The 14,196-nt window shown below is 42.6% G+C and overlaps 1 protein-coding gene across 3 annotated transcripts in view; it reads right to left on the bottom strand.

Moving 5' to 3' along the window:
* Positions 1–6,099: 6,099 nt before the first annotated feature.
* The window catches only part of LOC112247171 (DNA repair protein XRCC4), a 63,720-nt gene continuing 55,623 nt past the window's right edge, over positions 6,100–14,196 (bottom strand). For 2 of the 3 annotated variants that reach the window (XM_024415895.2, XM_024415888.2), the window contains exons 7-8: positions 13,785–13,929; positions 6,100–6,358 (exon numbers count right to left, since the gene is read on the bottom strand). In XM_024415895.2, coding sequence (XP_024271663.1) covers positions 13,793–13,929 — 137 coding nt within the window. In that variant the 3' untranslated portion in view covers positions 6,100–6,358; positions 13,785–13,792. The remainder of the gene's footprint in view (positions 6,359–13,784; positions 13,930–14,196) is intronic. The other variant, XM_024415903.2, reaches the window with a different exon arrangement.

Below are 14,196 nucleotides of genomic sequence, written 5' to 3'. Positions count from 1 at the left end.
ATGTATTCTTATCACGCTGCGCCTTGGTCTCATCATTACGAAGAACGTGACAAATTTCTTGTTTGATACACAAAAATATTTTGCAACTTCAAAGTGGTTGGCATGTTGTGTAAATAAAATGATACAAACCACCCAAAAATATATTTCAATTCCAGGTTGCAAGGCAACAAAATAGGAAAAACGCCAAGGGGGTGAATACTTTTTGCAAGGTTGCAAGCCACTGTAGGCATGAAGTGCTTTGAAAGGCTAGTCATGGCTCACATCAACACCATCATCCAGGAACCCTAGACCCACTCCAATTTGCATTTCACCCGGAAGGATGACACAATCTCAACAGCACTCCACACTGTCCTTTCCCACCTGGACAAAAGGAACACCTATGTAAGAATGCTGTTCATTGACTACAGCTCAGCGTTCAACACCATAGTGCCTAGAAAGCTCATCACTAAGCTAAGGACCCTGGGACTAAACACCTCCCTCTGCAACTGGATACTGGACTTCCTGAAGGGTCGCATCTGCCACGCTGATGCTCAACGCGGGAGCCCCTCAGGAGTGCGTGCTTAGTCCCCTCGTTGACTCCCTGTTCACCCATGACTGAAGGCCAAGCATGACTCCAACACCATCATTAAGTTTACGGACGACACAACGGCGGTAGGCCTGATCACCGACAACAATGAGACAGTCCATATGGAGGAGGTCAGAGAGCTGGTAGTGGGGTGCCAGGACTACAACCTCTCCCTCAACATGAGCAAGAGAAAGGAGCTGATTGTGGACTACAGGAAAAGGAAGGCCGAACACAACCCCATTCACATCGACGGGCCTGTAGTGGAGCGGGTAAAGAGATTCAAGTTCCCTGGTGTCCACATCACCAACAAACTATTATGGTCCAAACACTCCAAGACAGTTGTGGAGAGGGCACGCCAATGCCTTTTCCACCTCAGGAGACTGGAAAGATTTGGGTCCACAGATCCTCAAAAGTTCTACAGCTGCACCATCGAGAGCATCCTGACCGGTTGTATGGCAACTGCTTGGTCTCCGACAGCAAGGCGCTACAGAGGATAGTGTTTATGGCACAGTAAATCACTGCAGCCAAACTTCCTGCCATCCAAGACCTATATACTACGCGGTGTCAGAGGAAAGCACCAAAAATTGTGAAAGACAAGTCAGACTGTTCTGTCTGCTACCGCATGGCAAGTGGTACCGGAGCACCAGGTCTAGGTCCAAAAGTCTCTTTAACAGATTCTACCCCCAAGCCATAAGACTGCTGAACAATTAATCAAAATTAATCAAATGGCCAACAGGACTATTTGCATTGCTGCTACTCGCTGTTTATTATCTATGCATAGTCACTTTACCCCTACCTACATGTACAAATTACTTTGACTAACCTGTACCACCGCACATTGTATATAGCCTCGTTATTTTATTGTGTTACATTTGTATTTAATTTTTTACTTTAGATTATTTTGTAAATACTTTCTTAAACTTCTCTGGACCTAGCCAAAAGCCAGTGAAAATGCAGAGTGCCAAATTCAAATAAATTACTATAAAATCAAACTTTCATGAAATCACACATGTAAGATACCAAATTAAAGCTGCACACTTGTTGTGAATCCAGCCAACATGTCAGATTTCAAAAAGGCTTTTTGGCGAAAGCAATTGATGCTATTATCTGAGGATAGCACCTCCGTAAACAAAGAGAGAAAGCATATTTCAACCCTGCAGGCGTGACACAAAACACAGAAATAAAAATATAAATCATGCCTTACGTTTGACGAGCTTCTTTTGTTGGCACTCCAATATGTCCCATAAACATCACAAATGGTCCTTTTGTTCGATTAATTCCGTCGATATATGTCCAGAATGTCCATTTATTTGGTGCGTTTGATCCAGAAAAACACCGGTTGTAACTTGCGCAACGTGACTACAAAATATCTCAAAAGTTACCTGTAAACTTTGCCAAAACATTTCAAACTACTATTGTAATACAACTTTAGGTATTTTTTTAAAGTAAATAATCAATCAAATTGAAGACTGGATGATCTGTGTTCAATACTGGAAGAAAACAATCTGACACTACCTTTCTGGTCACGCACCTCTATCTAACAGTACACTTGAAGTGACCCTCGTTTTGAACAGGGCTACTTCTTCATTACACAAAGGAAAAACCTTAACCAATTTCTAAATACTGGTGACATCCAGTGGAAGCGGTAGGAACTGCAAGAAGGTCCCTTAGAAATCTGTATTCCCAATGAAAAGTCATTAAAAAGAGAGTGACCTCAAAAAAATAAAAATCTGAATGGTTTGTCCTCGGGGTTTCGCCTGCTACATAAGTTCTGTTATACTCACAGACATGATTCAAACAGTTGTAGAAACTTCAGAGTGTTTTCTATCCAAATCTACTAATAATATGCATATCTTATCTTCTGGGGATGAGTAGCAGGCAGTTGATTTTGGGCATGCATTTCATCCGGATGTGAAAATACCGCCCCCTGTCACCAAGAAGTTTTAAACTATTTTCTTAAAACTGCATTGTTGGTTAAGGGCTTGCAAGTAAGCATTTCGCATACAACACCTGTTGTATGTGTCAAACACAATTGAATTTGATTAGATCAGTGTCTAGGGGGAATCATCATTCTACTCCGCAGGGGGGCGAGGAATTCAAGTTCAGACTGACACAGAGCTTCAGTAACAGACTCCATCTTGGGCATGCTGACCCAGTCCTCCGCTAGATGCCTCCGGGGTAGACCAGGCCATGGAGGCACCATGGAATGACATAGAGGGGGATTGGATGCTCCACACTAGCAGCAGTTAAAAGGTTTAGCACATCATGGGAGCCTTGTCATAAACGTGTCAGTAGACAAGATAAATAAAAAAGATCTCTTTCAGTAGGACAGGTCACTAAAAGACAAACCACAATGTCAATGCACATGCTGCCTGTACAATATCACTAGTTGGTTTGGGATGTATCAATATTTCCAAATAAAAACTGTGCACATCCCTCCACACCCTCAGCCATTAAAATTAGCAAAAATATTGTCTATGGAAATAACCACAATCTGTGCCACATTTGTCAGAACATTCTGCTGTTCCATTTTAACGGCCAAGTCTCAGGGCTCTGAGTAAACATGTCTAGTTTATGAGGAAATGTTCTATGTGTCAGTATGTGCCTCTGTGCGTGTGTACAGTGTAAGTGTCGATGGTTCTAGTTTTGTAAACAAAAGACAGTGAACGCAACATGTTTGTGAAGACCCTTTATTGCACTGTATATTCATGGTTTCTCTTTGTGTCTCGTGTGTGTCAGGTTTACTGTGGATCCTTTATGGGTCATTCTTTAAAAGAGTGCGAAATTAGCAAGTTCTCTTAAAAGGTGAAATGCAGAGGTTTTTATCTCAATATCTAATAATTTCTCAGTAACAATTAAGTACCGTAATGGGGTTGGTTTCAATTAAAATGTTCAAAAAGAAACCAAAATAGCTTGTTAGCAAAGAACAATTTCTCAAGCAAGAATTTTTGTAGGACTGTCTGGGAGTGGTCTGACTGGGGAGGGGCACACTGAAAACTAGCTGATATTGGCAGAGAGGTTCGGAGCTATCTTTCTTATTGGTCTATTAACTAATTTACCACCTGGTGATGTCACCAGGCTGGCCAAAACCCCATCCCACCCAAACAGGCTGGAATTTCAGGCGGTCTTTTCAAACAGCTTTAACGCTAAAAGGGCTTATTCATAATTTTCACAATTTCACAGTATTATTCCAACCTCATAGTGTGGACATATATATAAAACAGAGGAAAATCATGTTTTTGAGTGCACTGGGCTTTTAACAACAGTTCAGGTATAGGTGCTCATAATGCCTTTACAAGACTAGCAATTCTGTTAAAACAGACCATGATACAATAGATTACGACAGCAACCGAAGTCAAGTAATAGTAACACTGAACCTTTACGCTACCGTTCAATGCTAAATATTTGCAAGTTGAGGTGATCAAGACATAATGGCAATATATCAATTTGCAATCCGTATTCTAACCATTAATCAAAGGTAATTATTGCTGTAAGGTTTAAGAAACCACACAAACAACAAATTCAGACCCTTCCCCGAGTCTGACTGATCAGCCTTACCACTGGGAACACACAAACGTAGTTTGCTCCAGAGGCGCCTCCTACTATGGCTGACCCTGTAAAACAACACATTTCACTGCACATATCTGGTATATGTGACAATGAAACACTTGTATTTTTTAGAACTGTGGTGGCAGGTCTGAATGTTATCAGACTAGACAAGACACCATGTGAAGGGAGTAGTCTCCACAGTCTCTGACATTCCCCCATGGTGTGCCGCTGCATGGTCTGACTCAGAACTTAGGCCTGGAAGTTGGCAGCTCCAGCTCTGGGGCGAAGTCAAGCTCTTGAGAAATTGCTTCCATATCTTTGGCCTCGAATTGCGACCGCGTCTTCCAAGTGATTAACTCCCAACGCCATTCCCGGGATGCACTGGAGAAGGATAAGTCACTGTCGTCACAAAACCACAAACATGTCTGTAAGTGTGTTTTTGACGCAGCACTGCATGGAGAAAACCACCAGAGGCATTTACAGTATGTAAGAAAGATGGGATGGTGTCAAATCATAGCCTGACGACTCACACTAAATTATTCCGCTGCTCTGTCGTTTGCTACATACTTTGGTCAGAGACTGCCATCATTGAAGTCGTTTTTACGTACAAAACAAAGTCACCAGCGATTGGATCGTCTCGGACCAATCAGATTATCAAAGCCAATGACACATTTTCAAACAGACTAATTGCGGTTAACAAACGTTTGGCCGGAGCAAGGAGTCAAGTCAACCTTGTGACCTTGTTGATTGGATCAAGATGTTCAAATTACAGAAGGACAAGACGCAACTTGTCAAGAGACCCGTGCCAGAGACAATTCTACTGAAAATGTTGTGTAACATTTCTACAAGCAACAAAGATCTAATGGTAATACATGTGACCTGAAGAGGTTGGAGAGGTTTCATGGTTTACAGGGAGTCATCCACAGCACTAAGGAAGATTCTAATCAGGCTGGTTGGGAGCTCTGGCTGAAGTCCAGCCATACAGAGAGGGTGGGGGGATGGGGCGATAGAGAAAGGGACAGTGTTTGAAAGAAAGAAAGAGGGAGCAAGGGATGGATAGGAAGAAAGACAAATCCAAGAGCAGTGCTCACTGTCGTAGATCGGTTTTCTTTTCCATTGCAGTGCATGGGCTAGGGCTAAATTGCCCTGAGACCGTGATATTTGTTTAAGAAAAAGAGGGTAACAACAAATTAACTCATGCCGTTTGAACTGGCCAGAGTGCAAATGAGAGAACTGCATGTTTTTACTGGAGCTAATGAGCTGCAGCTGTTAACGCCTTGTTGTACATGCTGCGTCATGGTGTTCAGCTGCAGTCTTTTGGGTGGCTGTTTATTTGCAGACACCTTGAGGAAGAAGTGATGGGTTCTCAAAAACAAGGCGAGAGGAAGTGATGCGACGCAAATTCATTTGAAAATTGGAGGCAGCAAGCTTAGAAGAAAAACACATTTTAAAAATACTCTAAAAGCTTTAGAGTTGAGCAATTATCACAGACTCATCTACAGTGGAAGAACCAATACTAATGTGTAAATTAAAACTCACAAAGGCTAAAATGTACAAAACGCAAACACCAAATCATAACATCACATTTACATTCAGAAAGTGTGATGGGTCCTCTGCCAGTAGCTAAGGTCTATGTTCAAGCCCATTACAGCAGTGCACTTTGACAGAGAGCAATGATTTACAAGTATCCACCCACCAAACAACAGACCACACATTTTCTTTGCATGAAACTGTCCACTCAGAAAACCAAAAATGATTTCATTTCCAGATCATTTTAACCCCAAATTGGGTCATATATAGCATTCTTGAGTCAGAATAGACTTTTTGGGGGCATTTGGATTTTGTTTGGTTTGAATTAATTAATTACTGTTGATATTATGTGCTATTAGTTCTACTTGTCACGAACCGGCTCGAAGTTTGTAACAAAAAGGAGACCACGTGGAGATAAAGAATAACAAAATATATTTATTAACTGAAGTAAACTAAATACAATTAACAATGGTGTGTGTAATCAGTAGTGTAAGTGAGTGTTTGCGTGCATAAATGTGATAATGAGGGGTGTTGAAAGGTGCCAAAGCAAACATATAAAACAGCCACAAAAATGCCACAACAAAAATCTATCAGTGTCTGCATGGAGTGAGTCTCCTCAATAAATGGGGATGAGGTGTATTTATCCCGGGACACACCCGAGCCCAGGTGTGTCCCATTTTGCTGACGACCCTCCTGGCTCCGCCCACCGGCATCCTATTAAGGAAAACAAGAGCAAATATAAATAATTCGGCAGACAGAGTGGGAGGGTCGTCACATACTGGTGAAATTGTTCTCCCAATGCCTCTTTGTGTATGTGGAGGAATGGCCAATTTTAAAGGATGTGGCAAGATTAATGAGATCAAGCATAATTCTGTCGAAATGACTCAGTATGTTTACCATTTCAAAGATGCATAGATCAGCTTCAGGCACATATGGACCGGGCTACACAAACAACCATGAAACTTTTAGGGTTAGGCCAACACTTTCTGTTTCTGCAAAGAAATACCACCCGACCTACATCTAGTTTTTGTATGTATTTTTATCTCAACCTTGAAAGACCCTTTGGTGATAATTATTATTATTAGTAGTAGTATTTATTACATGATTAGCAATATCAAGTTCTTGCCAAAATAACTTTTAAGCCTGAATGATGCACAAAAAGGTACTCTTTGTTTGATGTAGGCATCGAATCGGGATGCCAGTGGCTGACTGGTTAACCACCCTTTACAAATTAGCCCGTTAAGCTTATCAGTTTAATGGTTCATTTGCACTATTTACGGATGTTTGCATAAGATACATTGTATTAGTGAACATTGCAGGACACTGTGAAAGCTGAAAATAGTTTTGAACACCACAAGGGGTCACAAAGGTGCAATAAGTAAGATACGGGGCAAGAGAACAGGTGAAGGGGTCTGAAGAAAGTTTAAAGTTACACTACAGCTGTTTTTATCTGAATATCAAAACATTTCAGGGAAACAATTAAGTACCGTACTGTGATTGTTGTCAAAAATAAGCAAAAATAGCATCTTAGCAAAAAGAGCAATTTCTCAAGCAAGAATATTGCTAGGACTGTCTGGCAGTGGTCTGAGTGGGGAGGGGGAAACTGAAAACTAGCTGTTATTGGCAGAGAGGTTTGGAACTCTTTCTTATTGGTTAATTAACTAATTTACCGCCTGGTGATGTCACCAGGCAGACCAAAACTCCATCCCACCACAACAGGCTGAAATGTCAAAACAGCCCTTGTACTAAAAAGGGCATTATCATAATTTTCACAATTTCACAGTATTATTTGTTTTATTTATTTTACCTTTATTTTACTAGGCAAGTCAGTTAAGAACAAATTCTTATTTTCAATGACGTCCTAGGAACAGTGGGTTAACGGCCTGTTCAGGGGCAGAACGACAGATTTGTACCTTGTCAGCTCGGGGATTCGAATTTGCAACCTTTCGGTTACTAGTCCAACACTCTAACCACTAGGCTACCCTGCCGTCCCATTATTCCAACCTCATATTGTGGAAATAAAAAACGCAAGAAAATCATGTTTTCTACTGCAATGGGCCTTTAAGGTTCTGTAAAATTATTGAAGTGGCCAGGCTGCTAGTTCTGACTATGATTAAATCCCTCGAATAGATATTCATTCAGGCTATAATCAAATCAAATCATCAAATCAAATTTTATTTGTCACATACACATGGTTAGCAGATGTTAATGCGAGTGTAGCGAAATGCTTGTGCTTCTAGTTCCGACAATGCAGTAATAACGAACAAGTAATCTAACTAACAATTCCAAAAAAACCTACTGTCTTATACACGGTGTAAGGGGATAAAGAATATGTACATAAGGATATATGAATGAGTGATGGTACAGAGCAGCATAGGCAAGATACAGTAGATGATATCGAGTACAGTATATACATATGAGATGAGTATGTAAACCAAGTGGCATAGTTAAAGTGGCTAGTGATACATGTATTACATAAGGATGCAGTCGATGATATAGAGTACAGTATCTACGTATGCATATGAGATGAATAATGTAGGGTAAGTAACATTATATAAGGTAGCATTGTTTAAAGTGGCTAGTGATATATTTACATCATTTCCCATCAATTCCCATGATTAAAGTGGCTGGAGTAGAGTCAGTGTCATTGACAGTGTGTTGGCAGTAGCCACTCAATGTTAGTGGTGGCTGTTTAACAGTCTGATGGCCTTGAGATAGTTATATATATATATATGCATGATATTAGTATGAGTATTCAGGGATGATTGTGTAGACGTTAACTTTTTGGCATGGATAACTGGTTTTCAACTGTTAAAAAAACTGGGCACTCACTTACAGTTGAAGTTGGAAGTTTACATACACCTTAGCCATGTACATTTAAACTCAGTTTTTCGCAATTTCTGACATTTAATCCTAGTTAGGATCACCACTTTATTTTAAGAATGTGAAATGGCAGAATAATAGTAGAGATAATTATTTATTTCAGCTTTTATTTCTTTCATCTCATTCCCAGTGGGTCAGAAGTTTACATACACTCATTTAGTATTTGGTACCAATTGACTTTATATTGTTTAACTTGGGTCAAACGATTCGGGTACCCTTTTGGCCCATTCCTCCTGACAGAGCTGGTGTAACTGAGTCAGGTTTGTAGGCCTCCATGCTTGCACATGCTTTTTCAGTTCTGCCCACAAATCTTCTATATGTTTGAGGTCAGGGTTTTGTGATGGCCACTCCAATACCATGACTTTGTTGTCCTTAAGCCATTTTACCACAACTTTGGAAGTATGCTTGGGGACAATGTCCATTTGGAAGACCCATTTGTGACCAAGCTTTAACTTCCTGACTGATGTCTTGAGATGTTGCTTCAATACATCCACATAATTTCCCTCATCATGATGCCATCTATTTTGTGAAGTGCACCAGTCCCTCCTGCAGCAAAGCACCCCCACAACATGATGCTGCCACCCCGTGCTTCACGGTTGGGATGGTGTTCTTCGGCTTGCAAGCCCTCCCCCTTTTTCCTCCAAACATAACAATGGTCATTATGGCCAAACATTTATATTTTTGTTTCATCAGACCAGAGGACATTTCTCCAAAAAGTACGATCTTTGTCCCCATGTGCAGTTTCAAACCATAGTCTGGCTTTTTTTATGGCCGTTTTGGAGCAGTGGCTTCTTCCTTGCTGAGCGGCCTTTCAGGTTATGTCGATATAGGACTCGTTTTACTGTGGATATAGATACTTTTGTACCTGTTTCCTCCAGCATCTTCACAAGATCCTTTGCTGTTGTTCTGGGATTGTTTGCACTTTTCGCACCAAAGTATGTTAATCTCTAGGAGACAGAACGCGTCTCCTTCCTGAGTGGTATGATGGCTGCGTGGTCCCATGGTGTTTATACTTGCGTACTATTGTTTGTACAGATGAACGTGGTACCTTCAGGCATTTGTAAATTGCTCCCAAGGATGAACCAGACTTGTACTTCCGGCGATTGTACTTCCGGCGCCGACAGAGATGGCCGCCTCGCTTCGCGTTCCTAGGAAACTATGCAGTTTTTTGTTTTTTACGTGTTATTTCTTACACTAGTACCCCAGGTCATCTTAGGTTTCTTTACATACAGCCGACAAGAACTACTGAATATAAGATCAGCGTCAACTCACCATCAGTACGACCAAGAATATGTTTTTCGCGACGCGGATCCTGTGTTCTGCCTTACAACCAGTGTAACCGAGTGGATCACATGCAGCGACCAAAAAAAAAACGACTCAGAAAAAGAGGGAAACGAAGCGGTCTTCTGGTCAGACTCCGGAGACGGGGCACATCGTGCACCACTCCCTAGCATTCTTCTTGCCAATGTCCAGTCTCTTGACAACAAGGTTGATGAAATCCGAGCAAGGGTAGCATTCCAGAGGGACATCAGAGACTGTAACGTTCTCTGCTTCACGGAAACATGGCTAACTGGAGAGACGCATTCCGAAGCGGTGCAGCCAGCGGGTTTCTCCACGCATCGCGCCGACAGAAACAAACATCTTTCTGGTAAGAAGAGGGGCGGGGGCGTATGTCTTATGGCCAACGTGACATGGTGTGATGAAAGAAACATACAGGAACTCAAATCCTTCTGTTCACCTGATTTAGAATTCCTCACAATCAAATGTAGACCGCATTATCTACCAAGAGAATTCTCTTCGATTATAATCACAGCCGTATATATCCCCCAAGCAGACACATCGATGGCTCTGAACGAACTTTATTTAACTCTCTGCAAACTGGAAACGATTTATCCGGAGGCTGCATTCATTGTAGCTGGGGATTTTAACAAGGCTAATCTGAAAACAAGACTCCCTAAATTTTATCAGCATATCGATTGCGCAACCAGGGGTGGAAAGACCCTGGATCATTGTTACTCTAACTTCCGCGACGCATATAAGGCCCTGCCCCGCCCCCTTTCGGAAAAGCTGACCACGACTCCATTTTGTTGATCCCTGCCTACAGACAGAAACTAAAACAAGAAGCTCCCACGCTGAGGTCTGTCCAACGCTGGTCCGACCAAGCTGACTCCACACTCCAAGACTGCTTCCATCACGTGGACTGGGAGATGTTTCGTATTGCGTCAGACAACAACATTGACGAATACGCTGATACGGTGTGCGAGTTCATTAGAACGTGCGTTGAAGATGTCGTTCCCATAGCAACGATTAAAACATTCCCTAACCAGAAACCGTGGATTGATGGCAGCATTCGTGTGAAACTGAAGGCACGAACCACTGCTTTTAATCAGGGCAAGGTGTCTGGTAACATGGCTGAATACAAACAGTGCAGCTATTCCCTCCGCAAGGCTATCAAACAAGCTAAGCGCCAGTACAGAGACAAAGTAGAATCTCAATTCAACGGCTCAGACACAAGAGGTATGTGGCAGGGTCTACAGTCAATCACGGACTACAGGAAGAAACCCAGCCCAGTCACGGACCAGGATGTCTTGCTCCCGGGCAGACTAAATAACTTTTTGCCCGCTTTGAGGACAATACAGTGCCACTGACACGGCCTGCAACGGAAACATGCGGTCTCTCCTTCACTGCAGCCGAAGTGAGTAAGACATTTAAACGTGTTAACCCTCGCAAGGCTGCAGGCCCAGACGGCATCCCCAGCCGCGCCCTCAGAGCATGCGCAGACCAGCTGGCCGGTGTGTTTACGGACATATTCAATCAATCCCTATACCAGTCTGCTGTTCCCACATGCTTCAAGAGGGCCACCATTGTTCCTGTTCCCAAGAAAGCTAAGGTAACTGAGCTAAACGACTACCGCCCCGTAGCACTCACATCCGTCATCATGAAGTGCTTTGAGAGACTAGTCAAGGACCATATCACCTCCACCCTACCTGACACCCTTGACCCACTCCAATTTGCTTACCGCCCAAATAGGTCCACAGACGATGCAATCTCAACCACACTGCACACTGCCCTAACCCATCTGGACAAGAGGAATACCTATGTGAGAATGCTGTTCATCGACTACAGCTCGGCATTCAACACCATAGTACCCTCCAAGCTCGTCATCAAGCTCGAGACCCTGGGTCTCGACCCCGCCCTGTGCAACTGGGTACTGGACTTCCTGACGGGCCGCCCCCAGGTGGTGAGGGTAGGCAACAACATCTCCTCCCCGCTGATCCTCAACACTGGGGCCCCACAAGGGTGCGTTCTGAGCCCTCTCCTGTACTCCCTGTTCACCCACGACTGCGTGGCCATGCACGCCTCCAACTCAATCATCAAGTTTGCGGACGACACAACAGTGGTAGGCTTGATTACCAACAACGACGAGACGGCCTACAGGGAGGAGGTGAGGGCCCTCGGAGTGTGGTGTCAGGAAAATAACCTCACACTCAACGTCAACAAAACTAAGGAGATGATTGTGGACTTCAGGAAACAGCAGAGGGAACACCCCCCATCCACATCGATGGAACAGTAGTGGAGAGGGTAGCAAGTTTTAAGTTCCTCGGCATACACATCACAGACAAACTGAATTGGTCCACTCACACAGACAGCATCGTGAGGAAGGCGCAGCAGCGCCTCTTCAACCTCAGGAGGCTGAAGAAATTCGGCTTGTCACCAAAAGCACTCACAAACTTCTACAGATGCACAATCGAGAGCATCCTGGCGGGCTGTATCACCGCCTGGTATGGCAACTGCACCGCCCTCAACCGTAAGGCTCTCCAGAGGGTAGTGAGGTCTGCACAACGCATCACCGGGGGCAAACTACCTGCCCTCCAGGACACCTACACCACCCGATGCTACAGGAAGGCCATAAAGATCATCAAGGACATCAACCACCCGAGCCACTGCCTGTTCACCCCGCTGCCATCCAGAAGGCGAGGTCAGTACAGGTGCATCAAAGCTGGGACCGAGAGACTGAAAAACAGCTTCTATCTCAAGGCCATCAGACTGTTAAACAGCCACCACTAACATTGAGTGGCTACTGCCAACACACTGTCAATGACACTGACTCTACTCCAGCCACTTTAATCATGGGAATCGATGGGAAATGATGTAAATATATCACTAGCCACTTTAAACAATGCTACCTTATATAATGTTACTTACCCTACATTGTTCATCTCATATGCATACGTTGATACTGTACTCTATATCATCGACTGCATCCTTATGTAATACATGTATCACTAGCCACTTTAACTATGCCACTTGGTTTACATACTTATCTCATATGTATATACTGTACTCGATATCATCTACTGTATCTTGCCTATGCTGCTCTGTACCATCACTCATTCATATATCCTTATGTACATATTCTTTATCCCCTTACACTGTGTATGACAGTAGTTTTTTTTGGAATTGTTAGTTAGATTACTTGCTCGTTATTACTGCATTGTCGGAACTAGAAGCACAAGCATTTCGCTACACTCGCATTAACATCTGCTAACCATGTGTATGTGACAAATAAAATTTGATTTGATTTGATTTGATTTGATTTGTTGGGGTCTACAAAAAAAATTCTGAGGTCTTGGCTGATTTCTTTTGATTTTCCCATGATGTCAAGCAAAGAGGCACTGAGTTTGAAGGTAGGCCTTGAAATACATCCACAGGTACACCTCCAATTGACTCAAATGATGTCAATTAGCCTATCAGAAGCTTCTAAAGCCATCACATAAATTTCTGGAATTTTACAATCTGTTTAAAGGCACAGTCACGAGCAGTGTTGGTGCAATGATTGAATAACATCTATGTGCAACTTCTGACCCACTGGAATTGTGATACAGTGAATTATAAGTGAAATAATCTGTCTGTAAACAATTGTTGGAAAAATGACTTTTGTCATGTTATGCACAAAGTAGGTCCTAACTGATTTGCCAAAACTCTAGTTTGTTAACAATAAATTTGTGGAGTGGTTGAAAAACAAGTTTTAATGACTCCAACCTTAGTGTATGTAAACTTACAACTTCAACTGTACCCAAGTATCATACATATATGATGTCAATGATTCCAAAATCATAATAATATTCATTCAATACAATGTTGACATATGACATTTTGATAATAATAATGGTGGTAGGGAGGTCAAATGTAATGAATAGGATCATTCTGATGTTGACAACTACCATATTAGGGCTTCATTGGCTGTTGCACTAACCTGTGAGTTTACTTCTGGTCTGGAGAGGGCTTCTTGACCTTTAACTCTGGGCTCTGATGGTAACAGAGCACATGCTTGCTGCTGGGCAACACATCTTTACTGTCTTGCACAATGTCCTCCATAGAGCTTGTCTGGCTTGACATGTCTGGGTGACAAACACATACACACACAAATTACATAAAAGACACCCTCTCAAAACTGTTGGTGGTGTCAGCAGTCAAAGGTGATGTATTTACTTTAAGTCAGTTTGGCTGTAAAGTGATTAAGGGGGGCCATTCAGGGCCCCATTCTTTGATGAGCTCACTCATTCACAATGCCAGAAAACACACCAAGGTTATGAAAAGATCTATGAAATGTCTATAAAAAAGGTGATTGTACGGAACCAGTTTACACCTACGTATGCAACTGCCCC

Source organism: Oncorhynchus tshawytscha, linkage group LG04, assembly GCF_018296145.1.
Source record: "Oncorhynchus tshawytscha isolate Ot180627B linkage group LG04, Otsh_v2.0, whole genome shotgun sequence".
NCBI lineage: Eukaryota > Metazoa > Chordata > Actinopteri > Salmoniformes > Salmonidae > Oncorhynchus > Oncorhynchus tshawytscha.
The sequence above is the reverse complement of the archived record's forward strand: the minus strand, read 5'-3'. Positions and strand labels throughout refer to the sequence as shown.